The sequence below is a fragment of the Condylura cristata genome, unplaced genomic scaffold (genome assembly GCF_000260355.1).
Source record: "Condylura cristata isolate star-nosed mole 26May11 unplaced genomic scaffold, ConCri1.0 scaffold00029, whole genome shotgun sequence".
NCBI classification, from domain to species: Eukaryota; Metazoa; Chordata; class Mammalia; order Eulipotyphla; family Talpidae; genus Condylura; species Condylura cristata.
In genome coordinates, this window is record NW_004567130.1 from 14846916 (window position 1) to 14868804 (window position 21889).

Consider the following 21889-nt stretch of genomic DNA (forward strand, 5'->3'; position numbering starts at 1 on the left):
TGTTGAGTTTTTGTGTTTTGTTTTGGAGTTGTTGTTTGGGGTGGGTTTTTTTCTTTTTTTGAGTCTTAGAGTTTTTGTTTTGTTTCCTGATAGTGTTGTTTCGTCTTCTCTGAGAACAAAGCTTACCACTTTTAGAAAAAACCTGGGAAACTGGATTTTTTTTGCCCCCAAGGCCTCTGAGTCTCTAATGAAGTTTGAGAACCCAGGACAGCTTCACAACAATTTCATAAGAAATCCAATCTTTCCACACCATGTTCAGTGCTGAACATTTTTCATGAAACGTAACAGATCCTAAAATTGTCTAAGGACCACAACTTCGTGAAAAGAGAGTGTTGGCTGGGATAGTCCCGCACTGGCCAAAAAGACTCTCCATAATGAAATAAAGTTCTTTATCTGTGCCGTTCAGTGTGAAACACATTGGCCATAGAATGTGTGCTATTGACATGTGGGCAGCACTACTACTTTCCCTTTCAATAGCCTAGAAAGCCCTCCCTGGTAGCACAGAGGGTTAACTCTCAGCACTATGAAGCTATCAGCAGACACTGCAGCATAAGTTTGATCCCCAGCCAGGGAGTGACCCACATGGTACAGCAGACTTCTCCTGTCTCACCCACTGCTCCCCTCAGCAGTGTACTTCAGTCAATCTGCTTGTTCTGCTCCCCACTGTCTCTGGTGAATCCTCTCACTTCCTGGGCCTCTAGCCCACACCCTAGCTTTTGTGTGCATGAATACGTAAAATAAATCTTTTTAAAAAAATAAATGGCTGAGGACAGCACAGATCTAGTTCCTGCCTACTCAAAGTGAGGTCTGGGGCCAGCAGCTTTGGCATCTCTGGGAGCCTGTCAGAGCTTGTCAGTCTCAGATGCTGCCCCAGACCCTCTCAGTCACAATCTGCATCTTAACAAGATTCTTGTATCATCAAAACTCAGGAAGGAAACATGGTGTAATGGTTTTTTGTATTCCCAGCTTCTTGATTAAATCTCAAATGCCCTGAGTTGTATGTGGTCAGTCTTTTTTTTTTTTTTAAGATTTATTTATTTCTCCATACAAGAACTGGGGTATAGGTCAGAGATGCAGGGGCAGTGAGAGGATTCAGCAGAGATAGAGTGGGGAGCAGAACAGAGGAATCTACTGAAATACACTGCTGAGGGGAGCAGTGGGCAGGTCAGAAGTGGTCTGCAGCGCCATGTGGGTCAGCTCCCTGGTTGGGGATTGAACTCGCACTGAGGTAGCTTCACAGAGTGCTGTGCTGTGCTCTAACCTGTTGTGCCACCAGGGAGAGCACCTGGTCAGAAGTCTTTTAAATCCAGATATTACCAAGTATGGAGAGTACATAGCTATCACTGTGATAGTACAAGATATTCTAGAAGAGACCTTGAGAGGGTTTTGGTCTCAAAGTGAAGGACAAAGCCTGGGAACCAGGAGTGGAGATCTAGAGAGTGCGGACCTACAGAGATCAGGAGGGACCTCCAAGCCAGCGCTCATGACTCTCTTTCATTTGGACAGGAGCTACAAGGTCCGGTTCAATAGCGTCTCTTCATATTCTGACTCCCGAAAATCATCAGGTGATGGACCCGACCTCCGAGACAACTTTGAGAGTGCCGGCCCCCTGGCCAATGTGAGGTAAGCAAGAGGCCTTGGGCATCAGGGACCTTGAAGATACTGGAGAGCTATACTCATGGGGGGGTCTTTGTTAGGGGCACTCATCCTTCCATGCCTAATCATCCTTCTAGCCAGCTAATCCTTGGCTGGCTGGGAACCCCCTCCCCGTTAAATACACCACCCACACCCTTCCAGTGGTCATTTCCTATATACACTGTCCAAGACCCCAGTTCCATACACATTGGCCCCATCGGCAGCATCTCACTTGTCCTGCAGGGTCGTAACCCCCTGAAATCACTGAATGAGCCGCCCTCCCCAAGCAATAGGTTTTCCATTGAATAGAAGCTTCTGGTGACACCCTGAGTTGGCCCAGTGGTCCTCAACCCTAGGGGTGCATCAGAATCACTGGAGATATTTGCAGAATACTGATTGCGAAGCCCCACTAGAGATTCTGATTTAAGCTAGAAGTGTGCCCAAGCATTACTTTATTTATTTATTTATTTATTTTTAGCCTTCCCCATCAACTCCCAGTCAAATCGAAAACTGCTAGCCTGGCCCATGTTTTCTAAAGTGTAATGACAAAGCTTGAGATGGTTTTAGGTAACACATGGACAGACATTGTGTGTTCAGTTTTCCAGAAGCTTCTATTCAATGGAAACCCTATCGGTGTTGGGAAGGGATAAAATTAGATTCACACCTTTGGAGTCACAGATAGTGCTGACATAAGTAGAGTGTAGCTTCCTGACCATGGATCTCTCAGGTTTTCACTAACTGAAACTTCTTTGTATTTTCTCAAGGCTGTGCCTATTGCCTAGTGGACCTCACACGATTCCTTTATATTGACGTCCATGGATATACTTTTTTTTTTTTAAAGATTTATTTATTTATTTGTGCATACAGAACTGGGGTACAGGCCAGAGGCTCAGGGGCGGTGAGAGGCTTCACCAGAGACAGAGTGGGGAGCAGAACAGGCAGATCGACGAAGTATTCTGCTGAGGGAAGCAGCGGGCTGGTCAGGAGAGGTCTGGCTCGCCATGTGGTCTCCTCTGGGGCCGGCGGCAGGCGGGAATCGAACTCATGCGGAAGTGGCTTCAGATTCTCAGTGCTGTGCTTTAACCCACTGCGCCACCAGGGAGGGCCCCATGGATATACTTTTTAATACTTTATTTTTTAGGCAGTTCTAGGTTAACAGCAAAATATCAAGAAGGTGAAAGATTTCCCACATACTCCTTGCCCCCCACACACACATATGCACGTCGACATCCCTCACCACAGTGGTCCACTTTCATAGTTGTTGGGCCTCATTTGGCATGTTATTGTCACAAAGTGACTATTGTTCTGTTAGGGTTCACTCCACATTCTGTGGAGTTTGATATCAGGACATATTTTTAGCTTAGCATTGAAACATCAGTTCAGTAATGTGATAAGCCCTTCCCCCCTTATTAATTCTGTCATGTTTTAGGGCAGGCATTGGCAAACTATCACCCATGGGCCAAATTCAGACTAGTCACTAAATACTTTTGTATGATCTATGAGCTAAGAATGTTTTTTTTTCAGATGAACATTTTGCAATTAATTTGATGATGGAAAGCTTTACCTCTGAATTCCAATTAAGCAAATTGCTGCGCCCGCTCAAAATAATTTCATTCTTCTTATAGACATGTATTACTAAAAACCATCCTACTCAACATCTATAATAACATTATTATATTTTTAATTCTGCCAGTAGAATTGAAAAAGTTACAGGGATGTGTGTTATTTCTTCACAACAGCTTTGTGATAATTTCTTAACCATAATAATGATAATTTCTTCCTAATACTAGCTTTGATTTTCTTTCTTGGCTTACAAGCCAAAAATATTTATATATGGCCTTATATATAATAAGTCTGTCAACTCCTCATTTGTAGGTTTCATAGAGGAATTTTTAATAAATCCTAAGGTAAAGACTGTGATGGAAATGTGAGTCCAGTAAGTGACCAAAATACAATTTTAGGTGCTTTGGGATAATATCCAAGCCATCTACTAGTCAACACAAGTTAAACCCAAGTTAAATGGTGTTCATTAGCTTCTTAGTAAACAGCCATACCGTGGGCATCAGACACGGCAAACCAAAGTTGGCAGTCTGGGGCACACACCACAACCACAGACATTACCAGTACTAGAAGTTTCCAAATTCAGGTGAGGCTAAGTTTTCAAGGAGTGGCTTGGGGTAGAAGGCCTCCTTCCTGGCACCCCAGCTTGTCTACTCCTGGCCACCTGCTTGCTCTACCTGTCAGGCCACTGTCCTATGATGAAAAAGCGAGATATCCAGCCCCAGGAAGAGCATGAGTGAAGGTGAGCCCCATACTTCCAGTGGAAAGGCTTTAGAGCCTCAGGGAAAGGAAGGCAGGAAATGTGAGAACACATGGATGTGGGTTTGAAAGGTGTGTATATTAATCTGTTAGCCTTTATTTCAACTGTGACATTCCTGGGTCCATCTCAAGTTCATTCTCCAGTGATGTAAAGATGCTTCCCCTCTTTCCCCATCTCCATCTCTGGCTTTTACCTTCTTGGTCCCTCCTCCTATAAAAGACTCAGGAGCAGAGCCAGACCCTGTGTGGACAAGGATAAACAGCTTCGCTCCCTGGCTTGTCTGTGACGAGACTACAGCAAAACACTCTGGCCTGGGAAACAAGGGGGCGTGGAGTGTTCTTGTCCCAACTGTGAACCCACTGCTCCAGAATAGGAGTCAAGAGCACTGCCAGGACCAAGCCCTGAGACAGCGTGACATACAGTGTAGGACCAAGAACTAACCAGAGGGGCCATGAGGAACACAGCCCTCCACTACTCCACCTGAACAGAGAGAAGAATCTCATTAACCCAATCCCCCAGTGCACCCACATTTTCTTGGTGGAAATCTGTGCAAAGAGGGCTTGTGAGCAAATTAATTTCACAGGCATGGCAAGGGGTAGAGCCAGCACGTTTATCCACCGTTCACCCCTTTCAGATAAATCGGTTGACATATCGACTGTCAATGTGCTAAAGACAAGCACTCCTGATCTCATTCATTCATTCATACAGGTCCCCCAGGACTGTTCTGTTAGTCTTCATTTTCTTTGTACTTAAGAAGAGTCTAGTCATGTTCCTTGTAGGGTCGAAGCCTTCCATCAACAGTGTCATTTCTGTAATTGGTCCAGCTTAGAGGATACAGTCAACTGGCCCACTGGGTCATTATCCCCTACTTGTCCCCCTTAAGGCCAATTGAGAATTTTTGACTCAGGATGATAATACAGGAGGAAAGGACAGAAGGCCTCGGGGGCCCATCAGGTTAAAGATGGCCTTGCACATATGGGCTTGGGATAGCCTTACCACCATGGGCTAAAGGATGTCCTTCTGGAGATACCAGGTGGATCAGCCTGTTCCAGTGAGCATAAATACCACAGCTTGGGGCTTTGAGAGAGATGTTTGTTTTCTCATGGTCTGGAGGTGAGAAGTCTGCAGTCACGGTGCCAATGGGGGTGTTTCTCCCATCCTTGTTTGCACATTGACGCCCTTCTCACTGTGTCCTCACATGGTCTCACACTGTGCACACATAAGGGTAGAGAGGGAGTCTCCTCCTCTTCTTATAAATACCCAGTCCTACACAGCTAGGTCCTGCTTTATGATCTCATTTAACCTTTACTACCTCCTTAAAAGACCCTATCTCCAAATCCACTTACATTGGGAGAGGGCAGGGTTAGGGCTTCAACAGATTGCTGTGGAGAAGACATAGTTCAGTCCATGACACTGGACAGTGTCCCCTCCACTCCTCCACAACCTCCCCAACCCCCCACTCCCACCCCCCCACACACACACTAACATGGTTCCCCAGCATGGAGCTTTTGTTGTCTCCTTGTCAGGTTCTCGGTGTTTGGCCTTGGCTCGCGGGCATATCCTCACTTCTGCGCCTTTGGACATGCTGTGGACACCCTCCTGGAAGAGTTGGGAGGAGAGAGGATCCTGAAGATGAGGGAGGGGGATGAGCTCTGTGGGCAGGAAGAGGCTTTCAGGACCTGGGCCAAGAAGGTCTTCAAGGTAACTGTCTGCCAGGATCTCAAAGAACCAAGAGAAGTAATACCCCCCAAGACCCCCCAAAATGGAGTACCTGAACCATCAGAAATAGAAGAAACTTGAGAGAACCCCTGGAAGTCTCATATGTAATCAGCCAGAACACAACTTTAAACAGCCCAGATGAGTTTGGGTAGTCTTAGACATTTTCTACCCAGAATCTAACCTACTGCATTATGGGTCAGGTCTATAACTACAGTCTTGAAATTTCAGAGCTATGAGGAATCCATCCCTCACACACATCTGGTAGTTAAATACCCCCAAATATAGTTGATTAATCAAACCAGAGAGCCAAGACCCAAGCTGGGCCTCAAACTTGTCTACCTTGTCTACCAACTTGCCTACTTTGACACGCTTTTTTTTTTCCTCTGACAGAGCCTGTAACCACATCTGAACTATTAAAATTGAAATGTAAACTAATTAACATTAAATACAATGAGTGGAGAAATAAAACGTAGCATATGCCCACAGTGGAAGACTATCAGCAGTAAAAAGGAACAAAGAGCTGGTCAGGTTACAACATGTAACCAGCATTGCTAAGTTACAATACTGTTGGGTAAAAGAACTGAACATAAAAGACCACCTGTTGTAGGACTCCATTTCTTTTTTTTAAATAAGATTTATTTATGTATGCATACAGAACTGGGGTACAGGCCAGAGGTGCAGGAAGGTGAGATTCAGAAACATAGTGGGGAGCAGAACAGGCAGATGGGCTGAAATACACTGCTGAGGGGAGCAGCAGATGGGTCAGGAGAGGTCGCCACGCCAGGTGGGTCAGCTCCCTGGCTGGGGATCAAACTCGTGCTGCAGTGGCTGTGATAGCTTCATGGTACTGTGCTTTAGCCCACTGTGCCACTAAGGAGGGCCCTGTAGGACTCCATTTCTATGAAACATCCAGAACAAGCCAATGTATAGAGACAGAAAGTAGATGTATGGTTGCCTGTGGTTCAGGAGAATGGAAAATGGATATCTGTTAATGGGTCCATCGTTTCTTTAGGAATAATGAAAACTTTCTGAAAAACTAGTTAGCAGTGGTGGTTATACAACCTTGTAAATATCCTAAAAACACTGAATTATACCTTTTGAAATGTCAGGTTTTATATTAATTGTGTACATCTATATTTGTATAAAATGCTTAAATTTTTAAAAGTATTCAGTTAATATCCAAAATTGTCTCAGAATTAAGAACTTCATTCCTGGCTGCACCAGCCATGTTTACATACTCATAGCCTAAGTGGCCCGTGATTACTATATGAAGCAGCACAGACCATTCCCATAGGGGTAGAGCATCCTGTTGGACAGTATTATTCCAGGTCTGCAGCCACAGAGAATACATGGGCAGTGACCTTTGGTCTGCACGTGGGGCATGACCCCAGTGGCCATCCTGGGAAAAACAGAACCAATGACTGAACCCAGCTCTGCCTGCCCCTTCTTCTGCCCTGGGGTGTATTCCCATCACAGTCCCTGGAGAAAGGGGACTGACTGTGCAACCCACTGTCCTTTAGTTGACACTTTTCATCCTACATGCAAATGCAGGTGGGGTACAAAAGGGGATACTGATACCCATGAGCCATAGGGACATCTGGATGAGGAGGCTGTATCCATAAAACTGTTCCTGTTTTAATTCTGGGATGTGTAGAGAGATTTGGCTTTTCTTATACCTTGAGATAACTGTTGGATCTTAGCTTGAGTCAGCCACCTTTATTGAACAGCCCAGAAACAGAACTGTAACAGAACACCTGGCCTTTAGCTATCACTCCCCTGGCCTTATACCCCACCCCCCAACCCCAGCAACCACTAATCTACTTTCTTTATCTATATTTTTGCCTTTCCTGGGCATTTCCAGTAGAGGAATGGCATCACACATAGTCTTTTGGAACTAACTCCTTTTACTTTCACATGTGTTCAAGATTCATATGAAGCACATATCAATACTTCATTCCTTTTTCATGGCCAAACGATAGTCCACGGTGTGGATATACCACATTTTGTTTATCCACTTATTAACTGGTAGACATTTGTCTTAAAATCAAGATGAAGTAAAAATGGTAAAAACCTACCCTTGAAAACCTTTGACTTATTCATGGCTTTCATCTCAGAAAATAATTCTGAACAAAAATCCACAGGATCACTAAAGTTAGAGAACTTATAAACTTGGGAAAAGTAACAGAAACAAAAGGAAATGTATATGCAGTTATCTACATTTGATATATCCTACCTTTAATAGAATTTGCAAAACCTTTAGAGGCAGATGGATAGAAAATTCTACTGTCTGGTTTAATGTTAAGCTTTAATACATGTTGGTTTTAGGAATAAAGAACACAGAGTTACTTGTTAAAGAGGGATGAAGTTCCAACGTCGGTAGTAAATCTGATGTGTCTGGCATATTGAAGGCATTCAAAAACTATAGATGGATTAATGGGTGAAATGATGGATGAGGGGTGGGTGAAGGGGCGGAAGGATGAATGGATTAGTGGGTAGGTGGACGATGGGTGGACAGGTGGGTGGGTAGAGAGATGCCTGCTATGACTTGGAGCTTTGGGGATGGAATCCCTCTTGGCTGGAAGGGGTCACTGAACGCCCTGTGTGTGCCATAGGCAGCCTGTGATGTGTTCTGCGTGGGGGATGATGTCAATATTGAGAAAGCGAACAACTCCCTCATCAGCAACGACCGCAGCTGGAAGAGGAACAAATTCCGACTCACCTATGTGGCTGAAGCTCCAGAACTCACACAAGGTACTTCTCACCAGCCTCCTGGGGAGGCGTTCATGATGCTGGGGGGGAACGGAGCTCTCACCTTCAAAAGGTGCTTAGCAGGTGGGTCTGATGGCTTTGTCCTCCCTTTAGTACAGTCCCCCCAAAGTGGACAAAGCATTCCTGCCCATGCCCAGTAAAGCCCTTGCCCAGTAGAGCCCGTGCTCAGACTTTTGTCCCTCCAGTAGTATGACATGAGGCCATCACCAGCTTCTCAACCAAGTACAAGCAGATTTGCTTTTTGTTCTCTATTCTCCTCAGCCACCCCAGCCGGCCCCGATGCCTGCCCAGCCTCATCTCCTTGATCTCTTCACTTTACCCCAGAGGATAGTGAGAGGAGAGTGTCACTGGAAGCTGGAAACTTTACACTGACAACTGTTGCTGTTCTCCCCACAGGTCTGTCCAATGTCCACAAAAAGCGGGTCTCAGCTGCTCGACTCCTCAGCCGTCAAAACCTTCAGAGCCCTAACTCCAGGTAGGAACACCCTGGTTACTCAGAGTGGCCCACCGTGCCACCGATGGCACTGACGAGAAGGGAGGACACTGGTGACTCCCAGAACCGGCTTCCTGTTTCCCAGCCATCCCAAGTGGCATGAAGACCCTAGTTGCTTTGTGGGGTCTTCCTGCTGTCCCTTTGTTGAGGTCCCACCGGCAGGGACAGGAGCAGGAGACCATGACAGCGGCTGTGCAAAGAGCAAAGTGGAAGGTTTCATGAGGCCTTGTGAGTGTGGACCTGCCCCTGCAGACCTGCTCACCTTCACTGCACCTTCATGAGAGGCCACTTCATCCTGGCATTTCCTCACTGCAGATAGTTCTGTGTGATGTGCTGAGAAATCACTGCCTGCACTCTGCTTACATCCTGTGGGATGACGGTAGAGTCCTTTCCCAAGACAGCCTTCCCTGTTTTGTAAGTCCAGGTTGTTAGAAATGATCTTACTGTGATTTGTGGCATGACATAACACAAAAAGTAGGTTCTCAAGCATGATACTACTGATTTTTTTTAAGATTTATTTATTTATGTATACAGAACTGGGGTACAGGCCAGAGGTGCAGGGTGTGAGAGGATTCACCAGAGACAGAGTGGGGAGTAGAACAGGCAGATCGACAAAGTACATTGCTGAGGGGAGCAGCGGGCAGGTCAGGAGAGGTCTGCCACGCCATGTGGGTCAGCTCCAGGGCCAGGGATCGAACTCACACTGAAGCAGCTACAGCTACCTTGCAGTGCTGCACTTTAACCCCTGTGCCACCAGGGAGGGCCACATGTCCCTGATTTCTGACCCCAATTCTGCCCCACACCAGTGGTGTAACCTTGGTCAAGTCCCTCAGGTCCTTTAAGCCCCTTCTTCTCAGTTGCTATATGCACTGCTAATGTCGTTCTTGAGCTTTCTTGACCATTGTTTTGAGGCCTGTCTGTGCAGGATCTGTCATCTGATCCACCCACAAAGCAGCCACCATTACTGTGCTCATTTTGGGTGTGAAAGGTGACAACTGGAAAATTCTAGTGACTTCTAGGTCAAATGGCTCGTGGCTTCAACAGCACTGCAAGGCTGCTGTGGGTTTCAGGATGACAGTCACAAAGCAAGTCGCATGGCATCTGTCCCCATCCCAGTGGCTTATTCACCCAGCATACATTTGTACATGTAGTATGGCACTTTCCACGTGGACTTCACACGTGCCAGCAGGTCGGACTGTTCTATCCTCAGACACTATAGAAATGAACTGAGAAGTGAATCCATCTGAATAATTAGTTAAGTGCTACATTCAGAGGATAACCCTCTGACATCAGAGGTGCTCTGTATTTCCCCTCCTATTTCTGTCCTGTAGAAATGACTCAAATAGCACTAGAAAAAAATGAATTAAGAATCTACTGGAAATTTCTTTCAGCAACAAATTTTGAAACCCCAGATCACAAAATCTACTCCCTAAGCTACAGTATGGAAAAAGCAAGGGCATTTACAAGTGTCTTTGAAGCTAAGTTGGACCAAGACCCACAATAGCCCTTGCCCACCTCCAGAAAGGGCAGCTGAACTCTTTGCTAAGTGACTTACAAAAGAATATTTCAACAAGATTAGGAACTGAAGGTAGCATTAAAATCAGCTATGGATTAGCACAGAAAGGTGTTTATCTCTGAAAGCATTAACCTCCTGTTTTGGGGCTTAAGATCATTTCCGGCTTTATGTGGTTCATTTTTTTTTTTAAGAAAAGGGATAATGAGTTGAAAAAGCATGAAACTCTCTCCTGTCTTCTCCTGCCCAAGGCCAAAGTCAAAACTGCTTGGCCCAGGAGCTCATAAGCAAGGTATCACAATGCCTCCCCCCACCTTAATTGCAAGCAAAATGCCTCAAAGTGCAAAGAGGGTGATCTTTTGCCAATATAAAGAGAAAGGTAACCCCAGCTACTGCCACGGTAAGAACTCATTTCTGCATGTACCAATCAGCAACCAGTGCAGAAGCATGTATATTGGGGTGCTAAGGGGTATAGTATAGAAGTCAGAGGAGGATGGGGAAGCAGGGTTTGAGATGATCCCTGAAAAGGTAGGCTTGGCACTGGCAAGCGAGAAGGAGAGGATCGTGTGAAAAGAGGGTGACAGGCATCTCGGGACAGAGCACCCAAGGTTGGGGCACCTTCAACGGAGAGTTCCTGCTGGAGACTGTTGACACTCACCTCCCCTCTGATTAAACCGCTTCTCTCCAGCCTTCTGTATCGAAACAGGGTCCATCGACACTTGATTCCAGGGTCCTCTAGCCTCTCCCTCACTCTGCTCATCCAGTGCACCTGGACTTTGAAGTATACCTCGTATCTACCACTGCCCCCTCGAGTAAAGCGAGGATCACCCCCGGTTGGGGTTACCGCAACAGATGTCTCACTTGTCTTCTTGTTTCTTGGCTTTTCACTCAAAGATCCATTTTCTAAAACAGCCAGAATAACCCTTTAAAAACACAAACACAAGCGTATCACATCCTCCAACGACTTCCCGATGGTCTGAGGGAAGCCCCCTCTCCAGTGACGGGTCATGCCAAGGCCTGTGCAAACATGCCCCACATTTTCCTGCCTCAGGCCCTTTGCATGTGCGCTCTCTGCCTAGGAACTCTTCCCCAGATCTTCGCCCACTGGCTCTTTTTCACTGTCTTAGTTCAAACAGCAAATTACAAGAGGCGTCCCTGACTGCCCTATCTGATAGTCACTTAGCCCCGAGCCGTGACCAGCCATCCGCATCAGCCCCGTCTGAGAGTCTCCAAAGTGATTTCCCAATGAAGCAGGCGCCATGCTCTTTCCCGCCACTCACACCAGAGCCAGAACCGTGTGACACCCACTGCAAATGTGTTGGATGAATGCACCTTATTAGCTCGAAACTGCTCACAACTGACACTTTTCACTGAAGAGCAAACATTAATTATTTTTTTTCACTTAATGCTGGGCATTAGCATTTTATCTGTGAAATTGTCACTGAACCTCAGCCAAGCAGACACACGTATGTGTTATGCTTCTGTATGTGTCCACAAATATTTCAAAGTAGGGGATACCTTGAGGGAGAAGTAGATGGGACCCCAACGACAGCAGACACCCTAGTGTCATCCTCTCTTCCTCCTTCGGTATTTATGTCCCAAGCTTTAAAAAAAAAAAAAAACTTAGAAGATCCTGTAATACTTAGAATCCCCCAGCAGAACTGATATTTCAGGTATTTTGTCTCCAGGCTGGTTGTATCCACAGGTGATCGGCTTCCCCAGCATAGCCTCAAGGGCCAACCCACCAAGAGGCGGTAGGGCCCCACAGTCATTCAGTGCTGGGGTGCTCAGCAAGCCATGCCTGGGCCCGGCCTTGCAAAGTTCCCAGGGTTAAATTCTTGCAAAGTTCCCAGGGTTAAATTCGCAGCCCAGTCTGGGCCCACGTTCTAGCTGGCAGCATCCTCCTCCCTGCCCCTTATCAGCGCGGCCACATTCTGTGTGGTTCAGGAGGACTTGGGGAAGTGGCTGTGAGCGTGAGCCAGCTCAGCAAGTTCAGGTTCTCCGCATTTCTATTTTGTACCGGCCGAAAGAACGGAGGCAAATTTACTTCTGAAAGAAATCGTGATGATCTAGGAGAAAGTGGGGATTGATTTGCGGGCCTTTCAAAGGCTGCCTGTGGTTGACGCAGAGGCGCCCAGATTAGCGGCCCCACAGCGCCCCCTGCTGGCTGCTGGCCTCTAGGGGGAGGTGGCGGAGCTCCAGGAACCAGAAAACTGGTGTGAGCTCACAGCCGACTCAGACGTTCATTCAACAAAATGAGTGCCCAGAGAGGGCAAAATCTTTCCAGGGGAGGAGAGTGGGACCCCAGACTGGAACACTGCCCTTCACAATCTCAGTCACCAAATTCCTCACCACGCTAAGGATAGAGCGCCTTGTTTCAAGGAAATACTTGACACCCCAAAAAAACAAATGTGCCAGCACAACTATTTTTAATAATGGTGGCTATTTGCAGCACAAAGAAGCTCTTGGTTGAGCCAAACACTTCTTTAAATAGCGAGCCCCATTGGTCTATTCAAAGTGTTGATTTACATACCCTGAAGGATGTAGAAACTTCTAGTGGAATAAATATCAAGTGTCCCTGTCAACTAAACCAGTTGGCCGTGAAGGAAAAGCAGATCTGGAATGTAGAAGTAACTCCAAGAGCACAGAGGGTTGGATGGAATGAGGAGTGGTCGGTCCCAACGTTGCTAGAGGTCTTGCATATCTGTGCTGGGACTTTCAAAGGACCGTCCAAACAACCAGGTCCTGAGATGTAGTCCTCAGCCAGCCGTTCCTTTGGTCCAGGCCTCCTACACCCGAAAAACAGAAATCAATGCAAAAGGCGTGAGCCTCCATCCATAAACAAGTTTCCTCCGGGTTCTCTGTCCAGGTAGCTCAGTGTCTCCATTTTGGCATATTTGTAAATAATAAGAGCCCAAGCTTAAAGCCAAGTTTGCTTCCCTTTCCCACACCACATGAGGACTCCGGTTACAAAAGGGGGGCAGAGCATGGGGTTTCCTCAAAGCGATGGAATTTCGCAAACTGGGGACTCCGCTCCTGCTGTGGCCCCAAAGGGGTTGCTAAGAATCTGATTGGTACTGAGATCAGCCTGTGCTGGCAGCTGGTTAATCCTGGGGGGCTGAGGTTCCTTCATTCAGTTACTATTTCTTGAGCACCTACTATGTGCCATGCAGTGTGCTAAGTGCCAGGAATAGGGCATGGGCTGGGGGGAGAATCCTTGCTGTCCAATTTACATTGTCCTGGGGCCTGGCAGGGGCAGACCGCAATACGTACAACAAAGTCAGCAACCCTCAGGTCCGATGATGGCAGGTGTGACGGACCAAATTGAAACAGGGACAGGATGAGAGAAACGCAGAGAGATCTGGACTGAGCACGGGTACTCCCATGTAGTGAAAGGAGAAGGAACCGGGCCACGCAGGAGAGCTGGTGCTAGAATCCAAGGGCAGCGCAGAGGCAGAGGAAGTGAGTAGGCATGTTAGTGCTCTCCCATGCTCAGGGGAAGCCCCGAGCTGGAGCGGGATGCAGGATTTGCAATGCGGAGCTCAGCGGTGCTTCCCTAAAAGCTGGGGTGTGGAATGAAAGGGCAGAGTCCTGTTGGCATGGCAGGTGGGTGGGGAATTGCAGCCACAGGACAAAGGGGCAAAGGGGTTGGCAGCTGGTGGCCCTGTCCTGATTGTGCCTGCGCCCCTCCAGCCGGTCCACCATCTTCGTGCGTCTCCACACCAATGGGAATCAGGAGCTGCTCTACCAGCCTGGGGACCACCTGGGCGTCTTCCCCGGCAACCACGAGGACCTGGTGAATGCCCTGATCGAGCGTCTGGAGGATGCACCCCCTGTCAACCAGCTGGTGAAGGTGGAGCTGCTGGAGGAACGGAACACGGCTTTGGGTAACTACCGTGGGTCAGGCACCCCATCTCTAGCCCCTCCCCGGCCTGGCCCCTCCAGGGGAGTTCCTGAGACGGTGTGTGTCTGGGAAAGAGGAGACTGGTCTTCCCAGTCACCAGTCCAGGTAGGAGAGTGGGTTTCTCACCGCCAGCTCGTGAGACTGCAGACACCCCCTTTCTCACGGCTGAACCACGGCGGCGCAACCAGCTGAGCGAACATTGATGAGCCACCAGTGCAAGAGACGACTTCGCCTTCCTGCAGGCTCACAAGCTGGCAGCGAGAAACCCACTCTAGCTAGAAGCGGGGTTAGCAGAGTCCACTTTGCTCTCTGCCTTCCTGGCCAGACCCCACCACCCACTGAGCAAACAGCCCCTGGCTTCTGCCCCTGCTCCCCACTCCAAATCAGAAGGCTCTGTGTGGAGCCCCATATCTGACCTCATTAGAACAAGGTCCAACCTGTTCAGTGACCGTCCCAGTACCCCCACTGGAGAACTGTCAAAGGCAAATGGGCCTCAGTGCTTCATCTCAGTAGGTGCAGGTGAGCTCAGGGCTCAGGTACAGGGAACTTCAGGGTCCTACCTGGCAGCTTGTGAGGTGGTGCATATCACCTTTACAAAGTTCAGGTCAGGGATGGAGTCAAAGCCCCATGGACAACCCTTAGGAAGGCGCCGCTTTGGAGACTCGCCTTCCACTAACACATGCAACCTCTACCTCCCTGCTTGGAGTTCTTTCTACACTGGGTTGAGTCCCTGATGAAGCGGCGCCTTCACAGAGTTGTCCAGCAGATGGCAGCCTGGAGCAGAGGCAGCCATATTCCAGTTGGTTGGCTGGTCCATTTTGGCTGGTCCTGACTGTCTCCCCTCTAAGGCCTGATGGAACAAGAGTGCCCTGCTGAGTCTTGGAGTTCTCTGGTGTGGTGGATGAAGGAGGGGCACTCAGAGGCTAACTTGAATGAGAGCACAGCAGCAGCACCGTAAAGTGAGCAAGTTCTGATTCACACATATGAGCTGTGTGACCTTGGGCAAACTCCTTAACCGCTCTGTGCTTCCATTTTTCTCAGCCACAGTGGGGAGGAGGATAATAGCCCCCACCTCCTAGGATTATAGTGAGGATTAAATAAGTATAACTACATAGAAAATATGTCTATGAGGATAAATACATCGAATGTAAAGTGCTGCAGATAGTCATTGGTATACAGAACGTGCTGGATAAGTGGCCGGCATGTTTGTAATTTTAAACACTAGAACCCCACTCAGAGGGGAGAGGGGCTGACACCACGAGAGGACAGATGGAGCCAAAACAGTCTCACAGCTCCTGCTCGGTTGGCAGCTCACTGTGTAGAAAGCTAGGAGACTCGTGCTATTTTAATTTCTGTTTGTTGTTTTGATTTTTGGACTAATTTGCGCAGCTGACTTTGGACATGCTGCTTGTACACATGAGATAGTGACACAGCCCCCAGTGTGAGTGTAGAAGCTGGTCATGGAAGATGGACCCCAAGGGGCCGCTTGGCTCCGGGCCAGACCTGCTCCCTGGCCCTGTCCTCTGCCCTCGGGGCTCAGACTCTTCCCCTCACCCCACTTATGCCTCCATAGGCGTAATCAGTAACTGGACGGACGAGCACCGCCTCCCGCCCTGCACCATCTTCCAGGCCTTCAAGTACTACCTGGACATCACCACACCGCCCACGCCCCTGCAGCTGCAACAGTTTGCCTCCCTGGCCACCAGCGAGAAGGAGAAGCAGCGTCTGCTGGTCCTTAGCAAGGTGGGTGGGTGGCCCGAGCAGTCAGGGGCCACCTTTCCCAGTCATTGCACACTTGTGTTGTTCTTACAACAGAGTCCAGCAGATGGCAGCCTGGAGCAAAGGCGGCCAGATTCCAGTGGGTTGGCTGGCCCTGAGCATCTCCCCTCGAAGGCCTGATGGAGCAAGACTACCCCGCTGAGTCTCAAAGTTCTCTGGTGCAGTGGAAACAGATCTTCAGACTTTTCCCTCCGCACTTCAGAACCTTTGAGCTTCCATTAATCCTGTCTCTACACTTGCTTAGAAGAAACAGAAAAGGAGAGAGCCCTGGGCACGCTGCCTCAAAGATAAGCCTTTTCTGGTGCAGAGGAGCTGAGGTATAGGAGGCTGACAGTCAAGTGAACCGAACAGCCTCTGCACCCCTTGCTTACAAGCCCAGCTGGCCCCCAAGCTGCTGCTAAGCCTCGCTCAGTAAGAAGCTGACCCAAGAAGGCCCCCCCGGCTTCTCCCAGGGGGCCCCATGCCTCATCTATGATGTAGGGGTTACTCTAGTACTTGTTCCATAAGCTCCTGGCAGGAATTAAAGCCCGGCCCGGACGCCTCACCATGTGAGCGTTCTCGGTGATGCTTGAGAAGTGGCCGCAGGAGCCGGCTGTAAGTGTCCCTCTGCTCCCCTCCTTGGCGCAGGGTTTGCAGGAGTATGAGGAGTGGAAATGGGGCAAGAACCCCACCATCGTGGAGGCGCTGGAGGAGTTCCCGTCCGTCCAGATGCCCGCCACGCTGCTGCTGACCCAGCTGTCCCTCCTGCAGCCTCGCTACTACTCCATCAGCTCCTCCCCAGACATGTACCCCGACGAGGTGCACCTGACCGTGGCCGTTGTCTCCTACCGCACCGGAGGTGGGCAGAGGCACCGGACAGCCTCTGGGTCTGCATTCCCCGCCCTGCACCCCGGGCCCACTGCCATCTGCTGAAACCCCAACCCCCAAGCCAGGGAAGCCGGGGGAGAGCAGAGCAGACGCGCCGTGCCTGTAAGCAGGGCCAGCCCCGGGCAGAAGTCCGAAGGGTGCAAGATGTGCCTCTGAGGCCTCCGACTCCCAAAGCCTGGCACCCCTTTTGGTGCCCCTCGCCCCCTCACTCCCCAAGCCCGCAGCTGGAGCAGTGCACCCTCCTCCTCCGAGGGTGGCTGCCGCACGCGGTCCAGCCGCTGTGGGCCAGCCAGCTACCCCGACCCTGCTTGTGTATTTCTCCCTCTGGTGGAGCAGTTAAACATGCCCACGGGCAGGGAGACGGGCCCGGGCTCACCTGGCCATCCCGTGGGTGGGCGGGCTTTGAGTCTGACCTGCCCCTACCCAGCAGCACCCCGGGCGGTTGTTCAGCCAGGAGCTCAGCCAAGCTGGGCCCTTTCTCCTCCCCTTCAGAGCCGCTTCGGGGCAGAGTGGCTGCGGTCGGTGTGAGCCTCCCGCCCCAGAGGGAAGGGGGAGGCCAGTGACAGGGCGGCTGGGGTGGTGGGCAACTCCGACCACCTCTCATCCTGCTAGATGGAGACGGACCCGTGCACCACGGTGTGTGCTCCTCCTGGCTCAACCGCATCCAGGCTGACGAGGGCGTGCCCTGTTTCGTGCGAGGGTGAGTGCCAACGAAGAGGAGTGAGCAGCGCCCCATATCTGCTTGCAGAGGTCAGGAGGTGGGTTGGGCGCAGTCTGAGGGTTCTAGAAAAGTGGCTGAGGCAGAGGGCATTGACAGCCATGGCCCGGACTCGCCCGAGGTGTCGGGACAGGGGGCCGCAGCAGCAGTGAGCCGCCCTAGCCAGCACCCAGCCAGGCCGCAGTCACCGAGGGTCTGCCCTGCGCTGGAGGCCGGCGCCGCGGTAAGAACCAGAGAGGGTCCCCGGCTGCCCACTGTGCCAGTTCTCAGAGTGGGGCACCGCCCCTCCTCCGCCGGCACTCACTGCACTGTATCATGCGCTCCGGTCTTGTTCAGAGGCTTCGGTCTCCTGTGAGCTGTTCCCACCAGCATCGCTCACTGTAACTGTAATGTGCTAAACGGAGACCACGTCTGAGCAGAGGCCCACAGTAGGTCCCCACTTTCCGAGGCAGCAACTCGCCCCACCGTTCCTGCCAGCGACAAGAGTGGAAGGTTCTCGGAATGGCCCTGCACCGTAGGCATCAGATTCCCTGGGTGCCTCTGAAATGCCGTCCTGAGCCCAGACTCCCTGCACTGTCCAGACATCTGCACCCTTCTCACACCCAGGCTTGTGCACATCGTGACCCTCGTGGGTGATTAAGTCATTGTTCTCAACCAGGGGTGATTGGCAATGTCGGGAGACAGTTTGGACTGTCACAGCTGGAGGTTACAGGCCAGGGTGCTGCTCCGTACCCTGTGGTACGCAGGACGGCGCCCCTATGTGAGAAAGATGCATCCCCCCGACCCGTGTCACGGTGGGGCGGGAGGCGACACTGAGCTCAGTGGTCCCTCTGCCTCTGTGGCTCCGCCCAGCAAGAAGGGAAGCTGAAGATGGAGCCATAGCTAGACCTGAGGGCCTTCTGCTTTGAAGTTTCCCAGACCTACAGACCCACCCCCGCGGCAGGGTTGCCGTGCCCCAGCGAAAGAGCCAGATCCCACTGTATTTCAGCCCAAGATCACCAGCGGTCTAAGGCTGTTCTTGAACAGCCGGGAACTCAGCAGGCTTTGTGACTCTCTCTTCCCGGTCTAGCGCGCCCAGCTTCCGTCTGCCCCGAAACCCCCAAGTGCCGTGCATCCTGGTCGGCCCGGGCACGGGCATTGCCCCTTTCCGAAGCTTCTGGCAGCAGCGGCAGTTTGATATCCAACACAAAGGTGGGTTGCAGCCCCGCAGCCAGGAGACTCCACCACCTACATCCGGAAACCCCGCCCCGTGCATGAGCGCAGGAGGACCGATGGGGCCCGCCCGGGGTGGGGGGTGAGGGCGGCGCAGGGATTGCCGCGGAAGCGTAGGGACCCCACCGTCGGTGACGTTTGTGGTGTGACTCAGAGGACCCCCCAGACGCAGCCGATGGACAGGCTACGCAGCTGGACAGGCCGCGCAGGCCGAGGCCTGACAGTGCCCCCCACCCACAAGACGTTTCCTCGATGGTTAAGACGGGAGCCCGGGACAAATCCCAGCAGCCCTCGAAGGGGGTGGGCGCCGAGCCGCGTCAGACTGACGCGTTGGTGGCCCCAAACCAGGCTGTCATCAGGGGCAGGTTTACCGGGTGAGACGCAGCAGCTCAGCTTGGGGAGGAGGGCGAGAAGCCACGCACACCCCCGAGGGGCTTCTGGCATCTAACAAACGTCAGGTACCATCGTAGGCGCTGGAGGCTGCAGTGAGCCAGACAGAGAAACAGCTGTAAGGAGCACGGGGACCATGGTGCGGGGTGAAGGGGTGGTGGGAACTCCCCCGGGAAGTCATGCACTGTGGAAAATGAAGGATGACATAATAAATATGTTTTTTAAATAGATTTTAAAATATCTCTACAAGAGATGTAAATATTATCATGAACCCAAATAAGTACTTCTATATTGAAAAAAAAAAACAACCCTGCCTTGTGGAACTGCTGTCCGGTCCAACAGCTAATGTCCTTGGAGCACTTGCGGTAGGCGAGGCCCGGCCTGCGTCCGCCTTTTCTCTCACTTAACCCTGGGAGGGTGATGCCGCTCCATCGACGAGGGTAGGGGTGGATGGGACTGAGACGCAGGAAGCTGAGTTGCTCGCCCTGACCCAGAGCTGGGATCTGAGCCCAAAGTCGCAACGTCTGGGGTTTTAGCCCGCCCCAGGCGGGCATGGAGTCGCTCAGTAGCCCGCGGGCAGAAAGCAAGATGAAGGCCCAGAAAAGGGACATCTTGCCCAAGGCTGAACACCAGCGCCCCCAGCATGTGCTTGCACACGTGTGTGCGTGTGCCCCCCCCCCCGTTCTTGTGCTTGTTCAGTTCACATGGCACGCACTGAGGTTCCCACCACCCCCCCAACACCTCAGCCATCCCCCAAGGCAAGGCTGTCGGTGAGCGCGCATCTTCCCGGTTGCAGGACTGAGCCCCTGCCCCATGGTCCTGGTCTTCGGGTGCCGGCAGGCCAAGATAGACCACATCTACCGGGAGGAGACCCTGCAGGCCAAGAACAAGGGCGTCTTCCGGGAGCTGTACACGGCCTACTCCAGGGAGCCAGACAAACCAAAGGTGACCGCAGCTATGCAGTTCCCCAACCCCACCCCAACACGCACCTCCCCTCCCCAAAGAACCCCCCCCATCTTTTCTGACTCTCCGTGAACTGGTTTTATGATTTAGGGATGGAGAAGACAGCTATGTACTTAAAATATTGAATAGCCCCTACGATGTGATTCCACTTACGTGACTTTTCACAACAGCCAAATCCCTAGAGACACAGGTTGACGGGTGTGAGGGACTGTGGGAAAGAGGGAGGAAGACTCCCCATGGGTATAGGGTATCCTTTTGGGGGTGATGACAGATTCTGATACAGCGGTGGTGACAGCTGCAGAGCATTGTGGATACTCACTGCACTGAGCTGTGCTTTGAAAGCGTCACCTGACAGTTCTATCGTGTGTGTTTTATCACAATAAAAATGTTTAGCGATAAGTATCAGAAGAAACATTTAGCAGCCCACGAAAGGCGCTGCTGTCAGACCGGCCACAGGACGGGAGCATGTTCCTGTTGGATTTGGGGAGGTCCGGGGGGCGTCCCAGGAAGAGGGCAGGGCAGCCGAGGGCACGGGGCCACTCGACCACTGGGGGGAAGTGGGCAGTGTTTTAACAACCAGGACAGCAAGACGTGCCAGCTACATGCTCCAGACGACCCAGACAACCCCCAAGAGGTGTTCTGCGCGCCCTCCTGCCCCCCTCCACTCTGCTTTTGCTGTCGCTTTGCATCGGGTGACCTGCCAGCCCCCCCCCACCACCACCTCCTGCTGTCTGCCCTGCACTTCCCTGGCACCCCAAGCCTGCAGCCACCAACCGAACCTACAGCTGGACGGGTCTTTCCACCCCCTGGGGACCACTGACCGCAAGGGCAGGGGTGCTGGAGGTTGTGCCCCGGTGCATCAGTGCCCAGCTCTCTCACTGGCTGCACCCCGCTCCCTGCAGAAGTACGTGCAAGACATCCTGCAGGAGCAGCTGGCAGAGCCCGTGTACAGAGCCCTGAAGGAGCAAGGAGGCCACATTTACGTGTGCGGGGATGTCACCATGGCTGCTGACGTCCTCAAAGCCGTCCAGCACATCATGGCCCAGCAGGGGAAGCTCTCGGCCGAGGACGCAGGCGTGTTCATCAGCAGACTGAGGGTGAGCGACGCACTGACTTGCTGCACCCCTTTGCTGGCACCTAGCTGCCCACCTCCTCCTCAGCCCCTGCCTCCACGATGAGGGGAGCCAGGATGGCCTCCCTGCTCCCGTTCGGCCTGGCCGTGGAAGATATAGGAGAGAGAGAGAAGGAAGGACATGCAGGTGCCTATAACTCCAGTGAGGGGCTGCAGTGTGTGAAAATAACAAGAGGGTGGGCCTGCAGTGAGACCAGAGCCATCATAGGCCAACTTTCCTGCCCGCAGAAGCGCTGCCCTGGGCAGTTGCGCAGGTTGGGCATTGCACAGAAGGTCTGTCCAAGGGGGACAAGTGGGGGCTGAAAGTCACCCAAGCTTGACTCTCCAAGCTGCTCGCCTTGGCAGGGAGCTGTGCCCACCCCAAGGAGGCGTGCCTTTTCCTCGTTTGCACAAAGACAGGACAGATGCTAAGAGCAGCCCAGCAAAGCCTTCAGTGTGTAACCACCTGACCCAAATAGGGAAAACGAAATCCCAG

The 21889-nt window shown here is 51.3% G+C and overlaps 1 protein-coding gene across 2 annotated transcripts in view; it reads left to right on the top strand.

The window, feature by feature from the left end:
- NOS1 (nitric oxide synthase 1 (neuronal)) overlaps positions 1–21889 on the top strand; it is a 102129-nt gene that overhangs the window by 73762 nt on the left and 6478 nt on the right. For both annotated transcript variants that reach the window (XM_012731021.1, XM_012731022.1), the window contains 11 exons: positions 1507–1623; positions 5482–5656; positions 8287–8425; positions 8840–8918; positions 14143–14336; positions 15927–16096; positions 16760–16970; positions 17612–17699; positions 18787–18908; positions 20116–20264; positions 21185–21379. In XM_012731021.1, the coding sequence (XP_012586475.1) occupies positions 1507–1623; positions 5482–5656; positions 8287–8425; positions 8840–8918; positions 14143–14336; positions 15927–16096; positions 16760–16970; positions 17612–17699; positions 18787–18908; positions 20116–20264; positions 21185–21379 (1639 nt within the window). The remainder of the gene's footprint in view (positions 1–1506; positions 1624–5481; positions 5657–8286; positions 8426–8839; positions 8919–14142; positions 14337–15926; positions 16097–16759; positions 16971–17611; positions 17700–18786; positions 18909–20115; positions 20265–21184; positions 21380–21889) is intronic.